This window comes from Brachypodium distachyon, chromosome 3, assembly GCF_000005505.3.
Source record: "Brachypodium distachyon strain Bd21 chromosome 3, Brachypodium_distachyon_v3.0, whole genome shotgun sequence".
Taxonomy (NCBI): Eukaryota; Viridiplantae; Streptophyta; class Magnoliopsida; order Poales; family Poaceae; genus Brachypodium; species Brachypodium distachyon.
In genome coordinates this window covers 13,657,140-13,681,832 of record NC_016133.3, presented here as the reverse complement: position 1 = coordinate 13,681,832, position 24,693 = coordinate 13,657,140, and the positions used below count along the sequence as shown (strand labels likewise).

Below are 24,693 nucleotides of genomic sequence, written 5' to 3'. Positions count from 1 at the left end.
CATGGAGTCTTGGTGTTGATCATGTTTTGCTCGTGGAAGAGGTTTAGTCAACGGGTCTGCGACATTCATATCCGTATGTACTTTGCAAATCTTTATGTCACCATCCTTGACATATTCACGAATAGTGTGAAACCGGCGTTTAATATGCTTGGAATTCTTGTGAGACCTCGGCTCCTTGGCGTTGGCTATGGCACCAGTGTTGTCACAATAGATGTCCATGGGATCCAACGCACTCGGAACCACACCAAGTTCAGATATGAACTCCTTCATCCAAACTCCTTCCTGTGCCGCTTCTGAAGCAGCCACATATTCCGCTTCAGTTGTTGATGCTGCCACAACGCTCTGCTTGGAACTCCTCCAGCTAACTGCACCACCATTCAAAATAAATACGTATCCGGATTGAGACTTGGAGTCATCCGGATCAGTGTCAAAACTAGCATCGACGTAACCTTTTACGACGAGCTGTTCGTCACCTCCATAAACGAGAAACATTTCTTTAGTCCTTTTTAGGTACTTAAGGATATTCTTAACTGCTGTCCAGTGTTCCACTCCTGGATCACTTTGGTACCTGCTAGTCAAACTAACAGCATGACACACGTCTGGTCTAGTACACAGCATGGCATACATAATAGAGCCTATGGCTGAGGCATAGGGGATACTATTCATCTTTTCTCTATCTTCTGCCGAAGCTGGACACTGAGTCTTACTCAATATCTTACCTTGCAACATGGGCAAGAACCCTTTCTTTGCTTGATCCATTTTGAACCTTTTCAAAACTTTGTCAAGGTATGTACTTTGTGTAAGTCCTATCAGGCGTCTTGATCTATCTCTATAAATCTTGATGCCTAATATGTAAGCTGCTTCACCAAGGTCTTTCATTGAAAAACTTTTATTCAAATAGCCTTTAACACTTTTAAGAAGTTCTATATCATTCCCAATCAGCAATATGTCATCCACATACAGTATTAGAAATGCTACAGAGCTCCCACTCACTTTCTTGTAAATACAAGCTTCTCCGTGAGTTTGGACAAATCCAAACCCTTTGATCACCTTATCAAAACGGAGATTCCAACTCCGAGATGCTTGCTTCAGCCCATAAATGGAACGCTGAAGTTTGCATACCTTATTAGCATCCTTAGGATCGACAAAACCTTTGGGCTGAACCATGTATAACTCTTCCTCAATGTGACCATTAAGGAACGCGGTTTTGACATCCATCTGCCAGATTTCGTAATCGAAAAATGCAGCAATTGCTAACATAATCCGAACAGACTTTAGCATCGCTACGGGTGAGAAAGTCTCATCGTAGTCAACTCCTTGAATTTGTCGAAAACCTTTTGCGACAAGTCGAGCTTTATAGACGGTAACATTTCCATCAGCATCTGTTTTCTTCTTGAAAATCCATTTGTTCTCAACGGCCTTTCGGTCATTCGGTAAGTCTACCAAAGTCCATACTTGGTTTTCATACATGGATCCCATTTCGGATTTCATGGCTTCTAACCATTTTTCGGAGTCTGGGCTCATCATCGCTTCCTCATAATTCGCAGGTTCATCGTTGTCCAACAACATGACATTCATGACACGAACATTGTACCACTCAGGAGTATTACGTGTTCTCGTCGACCTGCGAAGTTCAGTAGTTGTCTCATTCAAAACTTCATGATCATTATCATTAGCTTCCTCTCTAGCTGATGCAGGATGCACGGGAACAGTTTCTGGTGCTGCGCTACACTCAAATTCGAGAGAAGGTTCAATAACCTCATCGAGCTCTACCTTCCTCCCACTCACTTCTTTCGAGAGAAACTCCTTCTCTAGAAAGGACCCGGTCTTAGCGACAAACACTTTTCCTTCGGATCTGTGATAGAAGGTGTACCCAATTGTTTCTTTAGGGTATCCTATGAAGACGCATTTTTCCGACTTGGGTTCGAGCTTATCAGGTTGTAGCCTTTTTACATAAGCTTCGCATCCCCAAACTTTAAGAAAGGACAGCTTAGGTTTCTTGCCAAACCATAATTCATACGGTGTCGTTTCAACGGATTTAGATGGTGCCCTATTTAAAGTGAATGTGGCTGTCTCTAATGCATAACCCCAAAACGACAGTGGCAAATCAGTAAGAGACATCATAGACCGTACCATATCCAATAAAGTACGATTACGACGTTCGGACACACCATTGCGTTGTGGTGTTCCAGGCGGCGTAAGTTGTGAAACAATTCCACATTGTCTTAAATGCGTGCCAAACTCGTAACTCAAATATTCACCTCCACGATCCGATCGTAGAAATTTAATTTTCTTGTTACGATGATTCTCCACTTCATTCTGAAATTCCTTGAATTTTTCAAATGTCTCAGACTTGTTTTTCATTAAGTAAATATACCCATATCTACTCAAGTCATCTGTGAAGGTTAGGAAGTAACGATATCCACCGCACGTTGTAACACTCATTGGTCCGCACACATCAGTATGTATGATCTCCAACAAGTCACTGGCCCGTTCCATTATGCCTGAAAACGGGGTTCTAGTCATCTTACCCATGAGGCATGGTTCACATGTATCAAATGATTCAAAATCAAGTGATTCAAGTAGTCCATCAGAATGGAGTTTCTTCATGCGTTTTATACCAATATGACCTAGACGGCAGTGCCACAAATATGTTGAACTATCATTATCCACTTTGCACCTTTTGGCATTAACATTATGAATATGTGTGTCACTACTATCGAGACTTAATAGAAATAAACCATTCACAAGTGGTGCATGACCATAAAAGATATTACTCATATAAATCGAACAACCATTATTCTCTGATTTAAATGAATAACCGTCTTGCATTAAACAAGATCCTGATATAATGTTCATGCTCAACGCAGGCACCAAATAACAATTACTAAGGTTTAAAACTAATCCCGAAGATAAATGTAGAGGGAGCGTGCCGACGGCGATCACATCAACTTTTGATCCATTCCCGACGCGCATAGTCACCTCATCTCTTGCTAGTCTTCGTTTATTCTGTAGCTCCTGTTTCGAGTTACAAATGTGAGCAACTGAACCAGTATCAAATACCCAGGTGCTACTACGAGTACTAGTAAGGTACACATCAATAACATGTATATCAAATATACCTTTGACGTTGCCAGCCTTCTTATCTGCCAAGTACTTGGGGCAGTTACGTTTCCAGTGGCCAGTCCCCTTGCAGTAGAAGCACTCAGTATCCGGCTTAGGTCCAGATTTGGGCTTCTTCGCGGGAGTGGCAACAGTTTTGCCACCCTTCTTGAAATTTCCCTTCTTACCCTTTGCCTTCTTGAAACTGGTGGTCTTATTGACCATCAACACTTGATGCTCCTTTTTGATTTCCACCTCCGCGGTTTTTAACATCGCGAGGAGCTGAGGAAGTGTCCTATCCATCCCTTGCATATTGTAGTTCACCACAAAACTTTTATAGCTAGGTGGTAGTGACTGAAGAACCCGGTCAATGCCTAATTCATTAGGAATCTCAATTCCCAGTTGTCTCAGGCGGTCGGCGTACCCAGACATTCTGAGCACGTGCTCGCTAACGGAGCTGTTCTCCTCCATCTTGCAGTTAAAGAACCTTTCGGAGGCATCATACCTCTCCGCACGGGCTTGGGTCTGAAATAAAGTATTCAGTTCCCCAATCATAGCATATGCCGAGTGGTGCTCAAAACGCTTTTGGAGCTCAGGTTCCATACCAAGCAAGAGGCCGCACCTAACTACATTGTGGTCCTCAGATTGAGTCAGCCAAATGTTCCTAACGTCAGCAGACTCAGTTGCTGCGGGTTCTGCACCAAGCGCGGCATCAAAAACATAAGCCTTTTTGGCAGCTTCGAGGATAATCCTCACATTCCGGAACCAGTCCGTAAAGTTGCTTCCATTGGACTTCAGTTTATCTTTCTCTAGGAGAGTATTCATATTGAACGTAGTACGAGCCATTGATCTACAGCATATTTGCAAAGGCAATTAGACTAAGTTCATGATAATAAGTTCAAGCTAATCAAATTACTAATGAACTCCCACTAAAATCAACATCCCTCGGGTTGTTTAGTGACACATGATCCAAATCCACTACACCAAGTCCGATCATCACGTGAGATGGAGTAGCTTCAATGGTAAACATCAGCATGTTGATCACATCATTCATATGACTCATGTTTAACCTTTCGGTTCCTTGTGTTCCGAGGCCATGTCTGTACATGCTAGGCTCGTCAAGTTAACCAAAGTATTCCTGCATGTGTAAAACTGGCTTACACCCGTTGTATGCGAACGTAAAGTTTATAACACCCGATCATCACGTGGTGCTTCAAAACGACGAACTTTTGCAACGGTGCATACTAAGGGAGAACACATTATTATCTTGATATTAACAATGAGGGATCATCTTATAATGCTACCGTCAACTAAGCAAAATAAGATGCATAAAAGGGATAAACATCACATGCATAAATAATGTGACATGATATGGCCTTCTCTTCGTGTGCCTTTGATCTCCATCTCCAAAGCACGGGCATGATCTCCATCATCACCAGCATGGCGCCTAGGTCCTCGGGCGTCATGTATAGTTGCCTCCACCAACTATTGCTACTACGACTATTGCTACTACTAGCGATAAAGTAAAGCAATTACATGGCGATTAAATCATTGACACGAAGGTCATACAATAATTAATGAGACAACCATACGGCTCCTGCCGGTTGCCAAACTCATCGACATGCAAGTCGTGAAATATTACAAAACATGATCATCTCATACATCAAATATATTATATCATATCTTGGCCATACCACATCACATGCCCCTGCAAAAACACGTTAGACGCTTCTACTTTGTTGTTGCATGTTTTACGTGGCTTTAGGGGCTGCACTAAAAGAACCGTTCTTACTTACGCAAAAGCCACAACGGTGATATACAAATTGCTTATTAACCATATAGGCCTCCCATTGCAAATCAGATTTCAACTATAGTGGGAGAGACAGACACCCGCCAGCCGCCTTATGCAATACAAGTTGCATGTTAATTGCGGAACCGGTCTCTTGTGCGAAGACAAGTAAGGTTGGTCCGAGCCGCTTCATCCCACTATCCCGCAAAATCCGATAGTGCACAAAGGAGGTAGCAATATGAACATCAACGCCCACAACTAAATTGTGTTCTACTCGTACAAAACATCTACGCATAGATCTAGCTCTGATACCACTGTTGGGTTCGTTGCATAGGAAACAAAAAATTTCCTACAAGAAGTGCGGAAGAAACCCAAGAATATATATACTAGATGTATGTAACGAGAGGGATCATGAACACCATACCCTCGTAGACCGCTAAGCATTACGATCACGAGATCATTGTTGGTGTAGTGGAACTTTCAATGAGATCAATCTCAGTGCCGAACGGACAGCACCTCCTTGGTATCCACACGTTCAGCTTCACGTTGTCTCCTCCTTCCTCGATCCAGCAAGCGAGAGGGAGAGGTAGACGAGATCCCGGCAGCACGACGGCGTGGTGACTATGGTGAATATTCTCACGGGCAGGGCTACGCCGTGCGCGTGAGAAGAGGAGGAGAGGAGGGCTCAGGGGAGAGAGATCCAACTGAAAGCTTGGGGTGTCTCTCTCCCTTGCCCCCCCTTCTATTTATATAGGGGTAGAGGAGGCGTGGCCGGCCAGGACTATCCCGTGGCCAGGACTCTCCGGCGGCCAGGACTCTCATGCGGCCAGGACTCTCCCGCGGCCAGGACTCTCCTCCTGGCCGCATGGGCCCTGTGGGCTAGCCCCTCGGCCCATTAAGGCCAGGGTGCTCCCTCACAGGCCCATTTAGCCCAGGGATAGGTGGGCCTCAAGGTGGAACCCTCCAAATCCCTCCGGAACCTTCTAGAAGCTTCCCGGTCAAAACCGGGAAATATTCCAAACTTTCCAGAACCCTGAAAACAACTTTCCATATATAAATCTTTATCTCCGGAACATTCCGGAGCTCCTCGTTGCGTCTAGGATCCCATCCAAGACTCCGAATCATAATTCGATATCATCATCATTTATCTCATCTAACCCAAGCAACATGAAACGTTAAGTGTGTGACCCTACGGGTTCGAGAATATGTGGACATGATCAAATATCAATAACCAATAGCGGGACCTGGATGTCCATAATAGTTCCCACATATTCCACGAAGATCTCATCGGTTGAACCACTATGTCGAGGATTCAATTAATCCAGTATCCAATTCTCTTTGTCTCGCGATATATTACTTGCCCGAGATTTGATCGTCGGTATCGCCATACCTAGTTTAATCTCGTTACCGGCAAGTTCTCTTTACTCGTTCCGTAATATAATACCCCCGCAACTAAACACATTAGTCGCATGCTTGCAAGCTCATTAGGATGTTATATTACCGAGAGGGCCCAGAGATATCTCTCCGTCACAAGGAGTGACAAATCCCAGTCTTGATCCATACAACCCAACAAGCACCTTCTGGGATACCTGAAAAACACCTTTATGATCACCCAGTTACGAGATGACGGTTGATGCCCACAAAGTATTCTTCCGGTACTAGGGAGTGGCATGATCTCATGGTCTAAAGAAATAATACTTGACATAATAAAACATAAGCAACTTAAACTTAAGTGACACGATCAAAAGCTATGTTTAGGTTTGGGTCTGTCCATCACATCATTCTCCTAATGATATGATCTCGTTATTAAATGACAACACATGTCTATGGTTAGGAAACCTTAACCATCTTTAATCAACGAGCTAATCTAGTAGAGGCGTATTAGGGACACGGTATTTGTTTATTTATCCACACATGTATTTGAGTTTCCAATCAATACAATTATAGCATGGGCAATAAACATTTATCAAGAACAATGAAATATGATAATAACAAATTTATTATTGCCTCTAGGGCATATTTCCAACACTCGCTCTCTTGGTTGCTGCTCTCGCTCTCTTGGTTGCTGTTGCCGTTGCTCTCTGTCCCTCGCTGCTGCTGTTGCCCTTCTCCTAGCTGCTGTTGTTGCTTCCCTCTCTCGGTTGCTGCTGCTGCTCTCCCTCTTGCTGTTGGTGCTCCTCCGTTCCTGCTGCCCGAGAAAGACGCCATGAAGATGAACCCGGGAGCCAAATGAGTAGCTGCGTACGACTACGTACAAGGAGCCGCGAACGCCTACGTGTACGACTACCCCGACCGTACGACTACTTTGACAACGTCGACTACATCGACTACGCCGTGGCACGCAACAAAGGTAGAACCTTGGAGTTTTGTGCCGTAGACCCGTAGGTTGCGCGATATATGAATTGCATGTGTTCTATGAGATGCCCGTGTTTGTACCGATAGTGTCGATAGTTGCACGTACCTTGTTTCCATTAGTGTGTGCAACCCCGACCTAGTCGGATCCTTGTGTTGTTCTTGTCTTAAAGCATGCATCGCACCTATTCATGTCATTGTCATGCATGCTAATACAACTATCACATTGTTGTGTGTAGTTAATCAATTAAATTCTATTCCTTACATATGGAGTTGTTTAGATGCTATGTGTATTATTTTTCGGACTCCATTTAACTTGGCAAATTGTAAATCGGATTTACTATCGGAATACTTAATATGTCATGCATCATCCCTATGTCACGCATCATTCTTTGATTGCGCATATCAATTATCATGTGTATATTGTATGCTTATACTTTCCTTTTATGTGGTGTATTTGTTTCTTCCTTGCTAGTCTTCGATTCCTACGACGAAGACTACGCTTGTATTCTTCTTCCAGGATTCTTGCTCAATTCCGGGCAATTGAGTACTCCAGGCAAGCAGTCATTCCTTGACCATGTTGTTTATACCCAATGCCTCTCTCTCATTCTTGCACTAAGTTACGTTCTCAGTCCTGTCACAATGCCTTTAGGATTGCATAGCTTTAGTCAGCTCTACTTATTGCCTTATGTCTTGTTACTTGTCCTATTACCATGTCACATGTTTGTTGTTGCCCTACATCTTGGTCATTAGATGTCATGCTTAGTTGCGAGTCTAGTGTCCTTATATCTGGGGTTCCACAATTGCTACATCCGCATGCTACTTCCTGTATCTAAATTGCAATTATTAAACTGTGATATGATATTAAACTGGAACAAGGCAACGATGAGAGGCCGTGCTCTAATGCACTGGTGATTTGTTCCATTGGCGCCGACCTAATGACTGAGTTCTCGTTTTCGCCGACCTAAGAAACTTCGCGCTAACCGCTCGTGGGAGAATATATGGGTTCCCCCTCGGCTTAGTACTCGTTTCACAGCTCTTCCAGGGGCCACATAGTTTGGGCGTTCCATTTGGCATTTGCATTGCATGCACACAGAGATTCGTGGAGACTTGTTGGTGACTTTGCATTCATATAGGATTGTGGCACTAGTCTGGAGTGGTCATTCTGCGGACACTGAACCACTACCGGCTGTCCACGCAACTCTTGAGTCCGTACGACGCTTCGGTCGGGCTCTTGTTTCGGATTAGACTCAGTTGGTTGGTTCCCTGGATTAGTTGTGAGGCTTGGAAATGTCGTGTCACCCAATCCAGCCGACACACCTTTTTGTGTGTTCCTACTCGAGTGGCAATAAGGGTTGGACGAACGTGTACGGGTAATTGGCACACCCTGCAGAGATAAATCTTTCGAAAAGCCGTGTCCGCGGTTATGGACGACTTGGTTGGTCATTACTTAATCATAGAGAACTTAACCAACTTAATCTCATAAACTTGAGTAGTAATTAGGCTTAATCATGGATATGCTTAAAACTGCTTAAGTGTGAGTTTCCTTTGGATTGCTTCCTTACAGGGTGTTGAGGGGTGATATGAGGATTGTGTTGTTTGGTGTTTAGTAAATAGGTTAATCACCTCACTGGGTAGACGCTTCTCATCCTCTCATTAGACGTTGTTATTACTGTGTCTCTCCAGATATATCTGCTGCTGCATAACCCCACATTACCCCCCTTTGAGACATGTTGCATACTAGCATAGATCTCCCCGTAAGTCTTGCGAGTACTTTGTACTCAGTTGCTTTGCAACGTTGTTTTCTTCAGAGGTTCCAGCAGAGCAGGTGAGCCGCTAGTTTCTTCGTGGAGCATGACGTTGAATTCAATGTTTAGCTAGGAGATCCAGATCAGAGTTCTGAGACTCATGGCGGGTTTCCTTCCAACTTCCAACCTCTTCAGGCCATGCTGTATTCTTGTCCGTACTCGGGCATAATTCGACTTCTGCTGATGTAATGATGTAATGTTGGGACATGTGTCCTCTCTTTGTAATAATTATTATTCTGCTCCTTGTATGAGCTTTGTAATTACTCTCTTCCATAGAGTTTTGGTAATGATATTCATGTTGCAAAATCTTGCGATGAGCACATTAATGCGTGTATGCATTGAGGTGTTTATCGTAGGTTAAGAACCTGAGGCTTGAATAATGCAAAGGTTAGCAATTTGGGGTTTGGTGATCCAGACGTCGAGCGCCGCGAACTTCCCAACCAAGTTGGAGAAGAACGGGATCAGCGTGGTGACGTCCGTGCCGTCCACCTCTGCGGCCTGCAGCTCGAACCGAGGCAGCAGGTCGCGCAACGCTTGGGCGATCTTGAGCAGCTTCTCGGTCTCCAGCTGCCACTGCCCGATCAGCGTGCCGTGGTGGAGCCGGGTGTCAAGCGCGGCCTTCTTGGCCTTGCGGAGGAGGCTCGCCTGCGACGCAAGCTCCGCGGCCTTGGCCGCATTGTCCTCACCGGCCTTGGTGAGCTCCTCCCGGACAGCGGCCAGCTCGGTCTCGAGCCGGGCCACCTTGTCCTTGGCGGCGTTGAGTTGGATCTCGTGCCGGGCTGCTGCGGTCACTGCACCTTCGGTGGTCTTGGTCTGCACCTCCAGCTTGACGCACAGGCCCTGAATCTGGCCGGTGTAGCGGGTGATTAGGTCGCTCTTCTCGTCGAGGCGGGCCTGGGCCGTGGCGAGCGCCTTTCTGTGCTCCTCCTCGGCCTTCAGCTGCGCCGCCTTCAGCGAGCCCAGGGCCTCCTGGTTCTCGGTGTGCTGAGCCTCCAACTGTCGATGGAGCTCCTCCTCTGGGACGACCGGCACTGTGGCCTCGTCTTGGGCTTCCCGGGCGAGGCGAGTCTCCTCCCGCAACCGGGAGAGCTCCTGTCGCTCCTTCTCCACGGCCAGCCGCACCTCGCCAAGCTGGCTCTTAGCGATCGCATGGTGCTCCCTCACCTGGTTGAAGGAGGTAACGAAGGCCATTTGCTGGTCCTTGACAGCGTCAAGGAACCGGTGCCCCCGGTCGACGACGCTTGGATCACAACTGATGGGATTCCAAGTGATGGGTGAGAATCGAGAAGCTAAATGAGTTGCACGGAGGCAGACGCGGGGGCTCTGGATGAGTACCTTGCAGGGCCACTGAGCTTGTGGGGGGGAGCCTCCCCCTCCTCCTCAGTCCCGGCAGGTGTCGCCGGGGGGTCTGTTGCGGGCGGAGCGTCGCCTGCGGAAAGAGAAGGTACAGTTGCAGGATTAACTGACAAATGAAAATGCAGGTAAGGAAGCGGGGAGGATGTTGTACCTGTTGCCGGCGCCACCTCCATCGGGGCTGGGTCGCCGGGTCGGCGCCGCTGCCAGCGTCCGTGTGCGCCTTCTTGCTCGGCGCGGCAGGTGGAAAATCGTCCCTCCCCCTCTTGCCGGCGCTTGCCGACAAATTGGCATTCGGGGGGTTGCGTCGGAGCGCGAAGCCCCGGAAGATCCCTCGCGCAGTGGGTGCCCGTGGGGTTGCCGCGGCCCGAGGCGCCACAGAAACCATCGAAGGAGCCGCCACGGTGTCGGCGGCCACTGCGGGTGTGGCGGCCTCCGCGTCGCCGGCGACTGCTGCTAGGGTAGTCGCTGCCGGGTCGCGGGCGGTCGCTGCCGGGGTGGTCGCCGCCATGGCTCCGGCGACCGCTGCGGGGGTGGTCGCCGCGGGGGTGCCGGGGGACGCCGCCGAGGCGGTCGTGGTCGTGGAGCCGGTAGCCACCGCGGGGGCGGTTGCCGCCGCAGCCGCCGTGGAGGTAGCCGCGGCCGCTGTGCGCGCCCTTGATCTGCTCACGATCAGGAGCGCGTTGTCGTCGTCCTCCTCCTCGTCGTCATCCACGGGGATGACCTCCCGGACGGCGGCAACCCGGTCCGCCTTGTTGGAGGAGGACAAGTCGTGGGGCTGGCGGGCCTCCGACTCGCTCCCGCTCTCCTCCTGCGCCTGTCCCGCGGGGTGCGGGCGGAGGGGAGAGCAGGGACTGAGTGGGGGAATCGTCCATCAGCCCCCACTCGTTGCCGGGTGGGAAGGAGCCGATGATGCTGCTCAAGTCGGGGACGCCAAAGTGGAGGGCGAAGACCCCCGGCGGCAACTTCGCGAAGGGAGCATCCTCGCCGGAGATCCCCCTCACCCACACCTAGAGTGGCTCCTTGTCCATGCCCTCCTGGCAGAGGCACGTCCTGTCTCCGACCCCCGTGTACGCCCACGCGGGGAGGGAACGCCGGGTGATGAAGACCCGCGCCACGTCGAGATCGGAGAGCCCGGCAAGCCGAAGGGCCTTGATCTTCTCCACGATGGGGAGGAGGTTGGCGTCACGGTGGTACCGGTCCCGCCAGCCGGGGGCCTTCAGCGGCAACTCGGTGGGCAGAAAGATGAACTCCTCGGGCTCGTCCACACGGACCCAGCACCAGTCCGTGCGCCACTCTTTCTCGATCTTCTTGTCCGACCGGACGATGAACTCTGACTTCATCCGGTCGCGGGCATGGAACACCACCCCCGATGACATCGCTTTCTTGTTCTCGATGAGGGGGTAGAAGTAGTGCCGGAACAACGCCACCGATGGCATCACTCCGACGAATCTCTCGCAGAGGAAGGAGAAGATGGCAAGGAGGTAGAGGGACATGGGGTGGAGATGCGCCACCCGCAGCTAGTACATCTCCATGAGTGCATGGAGGAAGAGGGAGAATGGAGGCACCAACCCGCGAGTATGAAGCGCGCGAACACCCGGAAGTCGGTGGACTGGACGTCGCCGCCGGCGGGGAAGATCGGGGTCTTCCCGTGCTTGTTGAAGTCCGAGGCGATGGCGGGCTGGAGCTTGCCCAGCGCCTCGCCGTTGTAGCCGGGCCGGAAGAAGGCAAGCGTGGCCCGCATCTCCTGCTTCTTCAGCTCTTTCTCTTCGGCGGCCTTGGCGGCCGCCACGCTCTTGCTCTTCGAGGGCTTCACCTCCTTCCCTTTCCTGGTTGTGGGGGGACCCATGGGAGCGTGGGTGGGAGATTGGCAAGGTTCTCGGGCGCAAGATGCGAAAAGATGGAAGAAGAAGGCTGGGAGGCTAAGTGTTTACCCCTCAGCACAGCAGTTAAGCTTTATAACACTCCGCCGTTCGGTAACGGTTGTTTCCGCACCCAGCGGGTGCGCTGGGGTAACTACAGATCGTGGGGATAATGCGGTAAGTGGCCTTAACTTCCCTATTTAAGGGGAAGGTTAGGGCGGAAATCTCGCACCCACCCCTTCGCCCGTAACGGTGGGGTCACTGGAAGATGAAGAGACACGGGCCCGAGACGAATCGGGACCCCACGCGTCTGTTGGGGCGTAGCGCGGCAACCGGCCAGGGAAGGGTTCGCCCGGGAACAGGTGTTGCCGGCCCACGCCCGAGGGCTACTGTCGCACCAGTGGCACCCAGGGTGCCACCGCTGCACGACGCGTGGGTCGCATCGCTTGGTCCCTAGGAGGATCGCACCTCAGGCGGCAACGCGCAAGCTGCCCGGCAAGCTACCAACCCGGCAGGGCTAGCGGGGCTTCGGGGAATAATCTCGCCGGGGCGCTTCTCGGGAGGTAACTTGCCGAGAGGAGGCGTTCCCGGGCGCAGGTTCCTGCTGCGAAGGAAGGGCCGAGCAAACAGAGCAGCAGCGCCACGTGGGCGCACGGCAGGCGCCCAGTGTGCAGGGTCGCCAGGACAAGGAGTATAGCGCAAGACACATTTCATGAGCCGACAAGAGGGGGGTTATCCGTCTAGTCAGGCAAAAAGTGGCTGCCCAGAGCTAGTTTATAGGGTATTAGACCCTAGTCGCGGGGCTGGCGCTCTTGCATGTCTGCCAGCGCAACGAGGAGGAGCTGCCCAAGCTCCCTGCTCGCCACTTGTAATCCATGCACCGTGACACCTGTGGTATCCCCTTGGCTATAAAAGGAGGACCCCCGCCAACGGTCAAGGGGTTCGGGTTTTTTCGTTGGACTAAGTCACGGTTCACTACTAGCCCTAGCCTAGAGTAGCAAGGAGCACTTAGCCAAAAAGAGAGCACCCAGGGACCCTCCCCCGGCAACTCGTAAACACTCAATCTTTCGATAATACGAGCTCAGACAAGCAGGACGTAGGGTTTTACACCTCTGGGTGGCCCGAACCTGGGTAAAACGTGCGTGCATGTGTTCATAGCGTTTTTGCAGGCCACGCATCAGCCCCGCCGGCGATCGCCGGAGCGATCCCCGTCGCCCTCTGCCGAACCTAAAAAGGGGGTGCCCGCACACCCCCGGTGTCAAAGACCCATGCTGCGACAGTTCATCAGCAATCCCAGCATGCTGTCGCATACATTTTTCTCCACGTGCATGACATCTATGCTGTGGCGGCATTCTAAATGTGCCCAGTACTCCAGGTCTCAGAATACGGACCTCCTTTTTCACACGACGCCTTCAGGTTCCTTATATTTCTTCGCAGCAATCTTTCTGGGGACAACCTCAAGACCGTTCACAATTTCGAGGATTTGCATACCAGACTTCTCCTTCGGCGCTGTCCCGTGCTCCGTCTTCCCATTGAACCTTTCCTTGTCATCCCTCCAAGGGTCTTTAGCATCCAACCATTTTCGGTGGCCCATGTAAACAATTTTGGATGAAGCGGGCAACTTCTCCAATGTCGTGTTTTACCCGCACTTTGTACAGGCCTTGTAGCCATGTGTCACCTGGCATGAAGTATTTCCATTTGCGGGGTAGTCATGCACGCAGGTCAGAAGCGCTGCTCTCATCGTGAAGTACTCCCTCATGTTTGCGTCCCAAACCACTCTACCTGGGTTCCAAAACTGCTTCAGCTCATCCTTCACTAGCTGCAGATACACATTTAGGTCAGCTCCCGGCTGCTGTGGACCCTGTATGAGCATGCACATGTGGATGTACTTTCTCTTCATGATTAACCATGGAGGAAGGTTGTAGACAAACAAGATCACTGACCATGTGTTGTGCTTGTTGTTCATGTTTCCGAAAGGATTTATCCCGTCAGTGCTGAGATCGAGCCTCAGGTTTCTGGGCTCTGCCCCGAAATCAGAAAATGCCGTGTCGCTACTGTGGAGGAAGCTGGGGTCCTAAAACACGCTGTCGATGGGACTCAGTGAAAGAACTTTGACACGGCATTTCCTTCTTTGCATAATTTTTACCGGCCCTCCACCTTGTCCAAAGTATACGCGGGTACACCTGGAGTACCTCATTCTCATATTGGGATAAGCTAGGCTGGCTAGCTCCTGTTTTCCTTCTCTCTTTTTTTTTTTAATGACCCTTTATACATTCTAATGGGCTAAAACAAGCAGCCCGTTTTAAGTTGCAAATGTACAAAAGGTCAAACCCAACTCAAACCCAAGTCCTCTCTGCGCAGACGGGGATCAACTGCAACCGCGGTGGGCTGGGCTTCATTCTCGGCCGAATTACATGGGCCATTATCTGCCAGACGGGATCAACAGCAACCCACCAACGAATCCTCCTTCAGAAGCGCTGCTCTGCGAACCGGAACTTTAGTCCCACCTTGACTGTTTACTAGAATCACGACCAGCATATAATCAGCGCTCTGCCTCACCTAGCACGACCTTACTTGAACAGGATCTGTTCTATAGGATCGTACCGCTACATCCTTTACCAAAAAGGAGGCAAGAACTTAAGTCTGGTTGATGCATTCTGACCTCTGGGCCAGAGCGTGAATAACGGCCTGGATGAGTCCCTGGATCCATCCGACGGCTGTAGAGGATCGTTCCTGCCTGGCTTCTCACACCGGTGCAGGGTGGCTCAGAGGTTGTCTGACAGACTCCCCAAATTCTTTTTGCAAATTTGGTTTTAGTTTCTGAACTTGCTTTTAATGGGTTTTGGAGATCTGCTAGAGAAAATATATATGGTTTTGTGGGATCTGGGAGCATCCAAAAAAACACGGTTCTTGACTGATTCATAACGCTGTTTCTCATCGTGGCTGCATCGTCCTGCCATAATGTAATCCGCCTATTGAATTTCCTAGCTGTGTCTGCCAGACAACAGCCCGTATACAGGGGAAGAATGAGTGGCCCAGGACTTCAGAACAATGCCCTGTACTCTTTACAGTTGGATTATTGCATCTGAATATATGCCTCTTGCTTCAGATTTTACTGACGAATATCAAAGAATTAGTGTTAGGATAGATCCGTAGTCATGTTGCCATTATCTTAAAGGGAGCATTAACATAATCATAGAGCTAAGCAAGTCCTTTCTTTATTCCATGCCTGTCGCCAGTTTGGTTTGCCTGGAATGTGCTGCCAACTTCCATAAGTCCTAGCAAATAAGAGTCCCCCCAGTGGATGATGTCTGCAAATGCCATTTCTGAAGATAAAGGATGGGAGGTGATGGAAATGCTGCCTGCTCCCATTGAACAACCAAGAAGTGCATCACCTTCAATCTTGAGGTATGCACATGACCCATTTTACCATCTACCACCGCGTTTTATTTCGTGTTGTCGGTCTTGCTTCAGATCATATGATCCGGTCACTGATGCAAATTCTTTCAGCAAATACAGCTCATCGCTCACCTTGTTTCTTGTTGTGTTTTTTGTTTCGGAAGGGCTTCTTGTTGCTGCACACAACATTTAGCAATGGCATACAAGATGAAAGGGGTCTTCAAGGGCCTCAGAGTCATCTCTCAAATCTTCGGTATGCAATGTTCGCCATGTCGGATTCTGAACATTTTGCCTTCAGTTACATGCTTGTTTTTTAATTACCTTGCTTTTTAGATAACCATTTTGGCTAGCTTATTCACCCTTCTCTTTTGTACACCACGATTGCAGTGGTGAAGGAGCAAGAAATAGAGATTGGTTACCCAACAGACGTGAAGCATGTCGCGCATATCGGTTGGGACAGCCCGACAGGCAGTGCTGCTTCTCCTAGCTGGGTACATATCTGACAGAATTTAAATTCAGAACAATGCTGCAAATCCCTCGTGATCTTTTGACATGGCTCGGTTTGGAAGCTGAGTATACCACGAAATTTGCTTTGCAGATGAATGACATGAAGGGGTCGCAGGACTTTTCGTCGTTGAACAACTTCGCGCCGTCTACTGGAACCTCCTGGGCTTCTCAAGGTATTTTTTTTCAGATCTTCTGATCTTCAGCTCTCGCAGTGCTGCACATGTTTTGGTCTCTCAAACTCAATTGCTTCTGTTCCCATCATGGGATCGAAGAAGATTCTGCCTTGTTTATTATAATGGCTATGTGTGTAAATGAGGAAGGGAACATGCTGTTAGTTGTCATAAGGACGTGCTCTCATGTTGCCATATATGTTTAGCAATCTTCTTCTGTTGGTTCATGAATTAATCGGGATGGCGTATCAGAGTTGCAGGCACACATGATGCTATTAAACAACTGAACCAATGGACTAGTGGATGGATCATGGACTAAATTATAAGGAATGAGCTCTCGAAATTTTCTTCATTAAAATATAGTATTGTACTGTACTTATCACATTCAAAGTTACATATCCACCAAACTAATTATTATATTTTCTGTTCCATCATAACTTGGTGACAAAAATGCACAAATAAATCTAAATTTCCTTAATGCGCAAGAAAAGGCTTTTGAAAACACTGACCTGTATTTTTGTCGCTGATTTTTGAACTTCTTGTTTGGCAGATTTTGATCAGCCTCGAGATATATCACCCTACGGTATACTCCCCGAAAATGGCAGTCCAGAGAACACCCCATACCCAGACATACCAAAGCCTCCCAGGAAGTCCAGGAGGAAGAAATCTTCCAAGAACAGTTCGCCGACAGCATCATCGAGATCATCAAGGTCCTCAAGATCATCAAGATCCAAGGGCTCATTTTCATCCAATCCTGATACCGTTGATGCCAACAACATACAACATGAAATCCGGATCGTGTAGGCCATCCTATTTTGTACCCCCTTTCTAAGGATCCTGATTTTTTTTTCTAAAAACTTAAATCTTTGAAATAGGAATACACAAGATCATTTCAATTTTCGATTGATTTCAAGTTTAGCTGAAAGGAAAACATTGACTATATGATCTTCAGATGTGACTTGTAAGAGATTCAGGGTAAGGCTAATTAATTAGTTTGCCAGTGATTGATTATGACAGCTTCGGCTATTTGATCCAGGAAAAGAAAAGGTTGTTTTGAGAATGACAGCTTCTAATATAAGGCCAGCCGTGGTATACCTAGCCTAATGGTCTCTTGACAGTCGATACCTTGTCGTTCTAGTTGACCACGCTACTACAGGAAAGGTCACCACGAATGATTATTATTTTTTATTTGTAGCTCTCAAAGGCATGTACAATGGATGGTTGCTAGTACCATGGTTTCTTCCTTGCCATATCATGTCACCCATCCTAGTTGGAGCCGTGGAGGAGAGGGTCAAAAATGACAGAAAGAAGTTTGAATCACCCCCCGAAATTCGGTCAAAATTTAAGTTTCGATGCTCCCGGCAGCCCCAAATTCCGAAAACTATTCAAATGAAACTGTCCCCATGACCATGAACGAAGAGGGGGTGAAAGAGACAGTGCGAGACTGAACCGTTAAACTGGGCACCTAAGAGGCTTCTCACGCATCAATCCTCCTAAATCATGCACTTTCAAGATCTGTCCATTTCCGGACGTGACTGTGAATAGCGTTCAGCCTATACGGTCTTGCAACATAGTAGAATGTCCTAAGAGGGTGCTATTCCTGTAGAAAGTTTGGTGATTGCCTTTCTCCCACAAGTAACCCGAAACTCATTAATGACCATACTCTGTGCTAGTTGGGCCGTATGTCCTAAGGGCCGCTACTTCCCCTATAGGAAATCGATATGTGGTCACTTTTATTTTAAACTATATCAGGTCACTTATTAATTTTTTTCCTCTCATATAAAATTCAAAACACAATGGGCAACACACCCTCCGCTAACTGGGACGTATGTCCTGAGTACCTGCTATTCCAATATGTGACCACTTATTAATAGGATTCTTGTTCTATACCCAAATTTTTCACTATTAACAATTAACAAATATTCACTTGTTGCATTACTAACAAATAGATATCCTACTCCTTATCATTTAAATTTCACATTGTGTGCCTCCATACATTTGCATCAATTCCAATCATTCTATCTTCCACAAATTGACGGGTAGGGCAACATGCTTCATCACGACCTAGGCGGTTTTAGAGACATATTTTGTTCTTTAAACGATTTTAGTTACGAAGCTTGAAACTTAAATTCCCACCGAAGTCAAGAAGTGACAAGATGGGCTTCTCTTCCTCTAGACAATTATAGGCAAGCATAACCCAATATATGTACTCCCTCCTTCTGCTGCAAGCTATCATGTCAAATACTAGCACGGTCTACAAAATACAAATTTGACCACTAATTCATTACAACATTTACAAGATCCAACAATATTATATTGTTACAGTGTTTTCAAACAAAGAGAGGCATGTTCATTTTCCAGAATATAATTCAAATAATTTTGAAGGTACTGATAGTACTTGTTTTGAAAGTTTGGCTCTACGCCTCTACATATGTCTAGGCTGACATCCTTTAACAAGTCTGAGGGAGGTACAAAGTGGCAATAAAGAGAAGGGACACTCTAGTGGAAACATTTGTAACAAAAAGTAAGTAACTAAATTGTTCTGAAAACAAAGATACAGACAAATACTTGTGATTGCCTCTTGAATACTATGTGAAGACAGCCTATTAATTGTACATGTGGCCTGCAAATTTAATTGCAGTATATGACCTTTACTCTCCAAAGCATGAGACAATAAAGCCTATAGTATGTTTATGACAACAGTGTTAGTTGGCATTTAAGGGTTACTATTGTTTCTTGATTAATTAACACAAGAAGACCTAAAATGGATCGAACTGTTGTTTCTGACTGAACAAACATTTATGGATCTAATCCTTATAAATACTAATCCCTACTTCCTCCAAGCTAGTCAAATCGATAGTCACGTCTGCTTTTCATCTGAAGTTCTTTAAAGACTGTCATTTAGTGCTCTTTCCCTATCACCACCTATAAAATTGTAGTCATGTTACTGTATATAGGAAGTTGCATATGCACAAGACAAGTTAATTAATTATGGAGCGGGCGGGTAGTGGTTATTCTCAATTTAAATTTCACTACAAATTTTATAACACTTGCCGCTTGGTTAAATATTTTTTCCGCACTTGAATTCGAGCCCAAAATCAAATATATTTGAATGTATTACTGATTTTTTCTCAAACTTTGGTTTGTTTGTGTCAAATTCAAGCTGATATCTGGTCAGTTGACCAAACTGAAAATCAAATTGACAGAAACTTCATCAGTAACAAAAATATTTCCGAAAGTGAAAATTGGAATGCATGAGTAACTTAAAGAGTGCATCATGTACCCGTCTATGATGACCATTATCGTACACGAGACATAAGTTGTCGTAGAGGCCTGTCCATAAAAGTTATTGTGTAATGATGTTTTTTTTCTCTCTATAAAAGCCTGTTGTTTTGTGGGGTCTAGTTTTTCTTTTCCTTTTTCTTTCTTAAAGCTTTTGTGGAATGTAGTTAATTAGGAGCATATTTGCCATTTCCAGTCATTATAATCAAATCGTTCTTCTAGAACTTTTAACCAGCTAATTGGCATAGGCCGACGTGGGTTTTGTGTGGCTGTGGCGGCAGGAGCTTTGTTGGCCGGTGATGTGTGATGATGACGATGCTTATCGGCAACTTCGGCAACAGTCCTCTTTCTCGGTGGTATGTGTGGAGTGTGCATGGATAGCCAGGTTGGCCAGTGGTGTCTTCGCCTGATTTTTTCTAATTAATTAACTGGACACTGAAACTTCTTCTTAATTAATAATACAATAGTTTACCTCTATATATTTTGAAATAAAAAAACCGTTGCAAAAGCTTAAAAGAGGGAATAAGCTAGCTAGGTTGCATTTCAGAGATTTGCGGTGTGTTTAGTTTTCTGGGACATAAACCAAACAAGCCCTTAATTAGATCCACGCAGGGTCAGTATCATTGTTAATGCTCGTAAAAGAATAATAAAACATTGTCAATGCAGCATTAATTAGTGATGATGACTTGAGTGGCTCAAAGATCGATGGGCAAATTTTTTCTAACGAAAATGAATTGTCATTGCCTGGTGATGTAATGTGAATTAGATTATTTTTTAAGTTGGGTATAAAATTGAAGCAAATTAATAGCCTCAACCTAAAGATCGTTACTATTTTTAATGTAAATATAATTAGTAGATCAAGTAAAGTGCACTAAAAACCCTCAAACTATTTCAGGTGTCTCAAGTATATATATCTTGAAACTGGGAAAACCGTCAGGTCGTTGAAGTACGCTCCAAATCAACTGATTCATGAACTACTTTGTGCTAATTTGAACCTGGATGATTACTATGTATACTTTATGGACCTAGATGAGGATTTCTAAGTTTCAGGACCTAAGTGAGACACCAGAATAGTTCGAGGGCATCTGATGCATGTTACTCTTTCAAAGTAACGCTTTCTGTTTTTACTAGCTACATTCAACATAATTCGTAAATACTGGTTATGTTTACCTTTAAGAAGACAGAGGAATGAGGCATGAAAGGCCACGGAGCAGCGAGGAAGACAGAGGACACTGGTAATGTTTGAGATATGTTCTTTCTGATAGATAAAATCAACCAAAAATTTAAAATATGCATTACTTATCTCATTTTTGTGATGTTAAATGGCATTTTTTCCGAAAATGAAGGCATATCGTAGTTAGCACCAATTCCAATTAGTATATACTAGTATTATAATTAGAATATACTTCCTTTTTTTTCGAGGAAGACGAATGTACTTCCTTTGTTCCTATCAAAACGTCTTACATATAGGAATAGAGGTAGTAGTTAATTACTGTATATCTCAAAGATTTCACAACACATCTTCGGTATATTTTGTTAGTATATAAAGTATATGGGAAATATACATATATATGTACCTGCATGCACAGAGAGGTTATATATGTATGCATCAATGCATCATTGGCGTCGATAATAATCCGTATTGGTGGGGACGTGACAGGAGGGGAATACAGAGCCACATGTACATGTTTTCCCTACTCTACTATCAACAATGGAAAAGGACTTGCCAAATAATTCAGGATTGGAGGTGCTAGTTGGCATGCATGGGCCGGGCAGCATTTATGCGTTCACCTCATGAAAACCAGAAGCCTAGATGCCTTGTTCTTGTTGAGCGAACAAGGCAGGGGCCACGTCTCACTTTCATGACCATCCAAAAGATGCAACATTGAGTTACACTCTCGCTATTTTTTAAGAGGGCAAGGAGGGAATGGCGACGCCGCGGGCGATTTGCCGAGATCTGCCCGGATCTACGCCCCCCGAGGCTAGATCCGAGCGCGGGGATGAGGGATTTGGCCGCTCCTCGAGCATGGCCCCTGGATATAAGGTTTGGCGGCGATTAGGTGTCGAGGAAGAGGAGGGAGACGGCGCTGGCGGCATGCGCACTCAGGTGGCGGGAGAAGATCTCCTGGGGGCGGATCTCCGGACTGCCCTGCGAAGGATCGTCTCTGGGGCGGTCAAGGCGGGCGCCTGGCCCGTGGGTGCGTCACGGCGGGTAGCGGGCGGCAACGGCGACGGCCACCCGCTCGTGATCGAGATGCGCGCATGCATGGAGGACCTGGTTCGTAGAGGCTTGGACGCACGCAAGCACGCTCCAAAGGTAACTATCACCTCCTACCCCAGTTCCGGTGATGGCCGTTTGGGCACCGCACGCGGTGATGTCGCCGCGGTTGAGTGTAGGGGCCAAGCCCCGATGTGTGTAACCGATATGATAGAGACAGGGAGCCAAGCTCCGGGGTCAGTGGTGCAGATCTCAGCAGTCGGTGTAACGGATGGGAGGGGAAAGAATGTGGCAGTGCAGAGTTGCGCGGTGGTCTGTGTGATGACAGCGATACAGCCGGAAGGGGGGGAGGCCAGAGCGGCGAGGGATGATCCAGTGCAGAGTTGGGGTAGAGATGCACAGAGACGGGGCAGATTGAGGCATGAAAGGGACAGAAGAAGAGCCAGGGGGGCTCATGACAGTAGGTGCCTGGAGAGAAGGCGAGCAGAGACCCGAACATCGCTGGATTACAGGGGGATTGGCGGGACGGCATTTACGCCCGCGCAGGGGTCAGACAGGAATGGAGATCTTGAGCAGTCAGGGGAGCAGATACGGCAGATCGCGGAGAGTATGGATGACCAAAGAAATTACCAGGCGAACTCCGACCTCACAAATCTCGTGCCCTGCTGGGGGGGTGTTTACTGGCGAGATCGCGGGGCAGATCACCGGAGGAGATGTCTCTGCGGTGATCCTGACATGGGTATAAAGCAGAGGCCCGGCACCATGACTGGGTACCAGAGCTTCAACCGCATCCTCACGCACACCAGCACAGCTAAGATGGCGCCGAATGGGAAGGGAAACCGCGCCGTTGACCAGAACAAGGAAGCACCTACAAGCCCAGCTCCTCCCTTCTCCGAGTTCCGTCGGAGGCCGGGAAAGGAGGTGGCCGAGCAGGGGCAGACCAGCAGGGTGAGCGTGTCGACGCCCTCATCGCTGGTGCTGGCGAGGTCGACAGGGCACTGTTGAACATGCACATAGAAGCTGACAATGTGCCTTTCGTCGTGAACTTTGATGACCTGAAGGAGATGAGTACCAGGTGGGTGATCGGGGGGAAGTGGCTCTCCCCCGATGTTTGCAATGCCGGCCTTGTGTTCCAGACCATGAGGAGGAATCGGCAACTCAGGGGCGGCATGACGCAGAAAAGCTTCGCCGACAAGCGCTTCGTCATCGAGCTGGACCACGAAGGAGACTACCACCACATCCTTGCCGGAGGGCCCTGGCTGCACCAGGGCGAGGCGCTGATGGTGGCTCCTTACGACGGCATCTCTGCAGTCAGCGAGGTAAATATCAATATTATGCCGATGTGGGCTCGCATCTATGAAGTTCCTCTGTCTCTCATGAATGAAAACACCGTTGTTGAGCTGGGCTCAAGGCTGGGAAGGGTCCGAATGGTGAATGCTGATAACAAGGGCAGAGTTTGGGATGATTTCCTTAGAGTTAGAATTGAGCATGATGTTAGTAGGCCTCTGCAAAGGCATGTTGAGATTGAGGGTCATGTAATGATAGATGGTGTAGTCAAAAAGAAAGTCAAAGAGTGCCCTGTAAAGTACAAGAGAGTTCCTTTTTTCTATTTTTCTTGTGGCCTCATTGGGCATAGATTTAGGGACTGCCTGCGTCCGGAAGAGGAGAAGCTTATCAGATACTGCCTGAAGCAGAAGGCATCCCCTTACAGGCATGTGGAGCACATGAGCTTCTACATCCCAGCTGAACAGAGAAGCCTCCGCCGACACATCGACTTCGACGCGATGTCTAGCAGTATGAAGAACCCAAGATATGGTCCAATCCAGCCGGCTAGACGGATCTACACCAACCATGACGCGAGTGCCCAAGACCCATCAGACGAGGAACGCATTGTCACAGCTGCAGCCGAAGACATCGACCGCGTCGCTGAGGCAGTAAACAACCTGAAGATGCAGGGCCACAGGGAAGATGGCAACAGCTCTCTGGGCCAAAGCAGCATCCAGGTAACTCCGCCTGGACCGGGAGCAAAGACGAAAGCTAGATGGTACAGGAGATACAAGGGGCAAGATCGTGCAAAAGGGCAGACTGATGTGCTGCATATTGCCCCCTTGAGGGCCTGCTTCCCTCCTGACAGCAACATCCAGAAGGAGATCAGAGAAGGCGAAGCGCTCCATATGGCGGCGGCCTTCACCAAGGCCCAGAGCGTCCTTCTGGGCAAGCGCAGCGGTTTGCAGCAAACTGAAGACCACCATGACACGACGCAGCTAAAGACAGGTGAAGATGACGGTCCAGAGGCAAAGAAAACCAAAACTGGCGGAGGGGCTACAACAGGAAGCGTTGAGGTGGACTCGGAAGCGACCGGCCTTGGGGCTGCCGGTGACCTGATGGAACCAGGAGGGTTCCGTCAGGAGCCATGAATTGGCTCAGCTGGAACTGTTGAGGTTCAGGGGGTCACTCGACAGTTCAGGAGCTCATCAATTTCTCCAAAGTTTCAGCTTCAGTTGATCTTCCTCTGCGAGACAAGACAGAATAAAGATAGAGTGAAAGACGTCTTTGTAACCATTTAGGTCTCACCGGATTCGCCGGTGTGGATAGTGAGGGCACAAGTGGGGGCCTAGCTTTGTTTTGGAGTGAGAGTCTGTCCATCGATGTTATAAGTATGCTTAAAAACTACATGATGTGTATGTGCGCTTGTCCAGGGACGAACCGCAATGGCGGCTGACTTGCATCTATAGGGAGCCGCGAGTGGAAAATAGATACATCATGTGGAATACCCTGAGTAATCTGAAAAGTGGTTCTGATCTGCCTTGGCTTGTCATGGGCGATTTCAACGAAGCACTCTAGCAGGAGA

At 47.8% G+C, this 24,693-nt stretch overlaps 2 protein-coding genes and 1 non-coding gene across 3 annotated transcripts; 2 read left to right on the top strand and 1 right to left on the bottom strand.

Annotated features, from left to right (window-relative positions):
- Positions 1–381: 381 nt before the first annotated feature.
- Positions 382–12,253, bottom strand: LOC112271638 (the record flags this gene model as incomplete). The annotated part of the gene is made up of 9 exons (XM_024461361.1): positions 12,182–12,253; positions 11,602–11,741; positions 10,559–11,258; positions 9,793–10,152; positions 3,790–3,909; positions 3,123–3,693; positions 1,345–2,261; positions 830–1,050; positions 382–418 (listed from the first exon to the last, which is right to left on the bottom strand). Coding segments are annotated over exons 1-9 (3,138 nt in total), but the record flags the coding sequence as incomplete, so codon positions are not given.
- A 2,577-nt stretch (positions 12,254–14,830) lies between these two features.
- LOC112272129 lies at positions 14,831–15,052 on the top strand. The gene has a single exon (XR_002965825.1). It is a non-coding gene; the product is annotated as a small nucleolar RNA U3 (small nucleolar RNA).
- Positions 15,053–15,503: 451 nt separating this feature from the next.
- On the top strand, positions 15,504–17,428 carry LOC112271858 (CRIB domain-containing protein RIC10-like). The gene is made up of 5 exons (XM_024462057.1): positions 15,504–15,674; positions 15,830–15,918; positions 16,053–16,156; positions 16,264–16,345; positions 16,893–17,428. The coding sequence occupies exons 1-5, from the start codon at positions 15,571–15,573 to the stop codon at positions 17,144–17,146; spliced, it is 633 nt and encodes a 210-aa protein (XP_024317825.1). The 5' UTR covers positions 15,504–15,570; the 3' UTR covers positions 17,147–17,428.
- Positions 17,429–24,693: the final 7,265 nt, after the last annotated feature.

Bases quoted from the DNA above. Each gene is read 5' to 3' on its own strand.
- LOC112271858 (XM_024462057.1), top strand. From the start codon at position 15,571: ATGATGTCTGCAAATGCCATTTCTGAAGATAAAGGATGGGAGGTGATG. The intron at 15,675-15,829 runs GTATGCACATGA...TTGTTTCGGAAG, and splicing joins GCATCACCTTCAATCTTGAG to GGCTTCTTGTTGCTGCACAC. The intron at 16,157-16,263 runs GTACATATCTGA...TTTGCTTTGCAG, and splicing joins GTGCTGCTTCTCCTAGCTGG to ATGAATGACATGAAGGGGTC.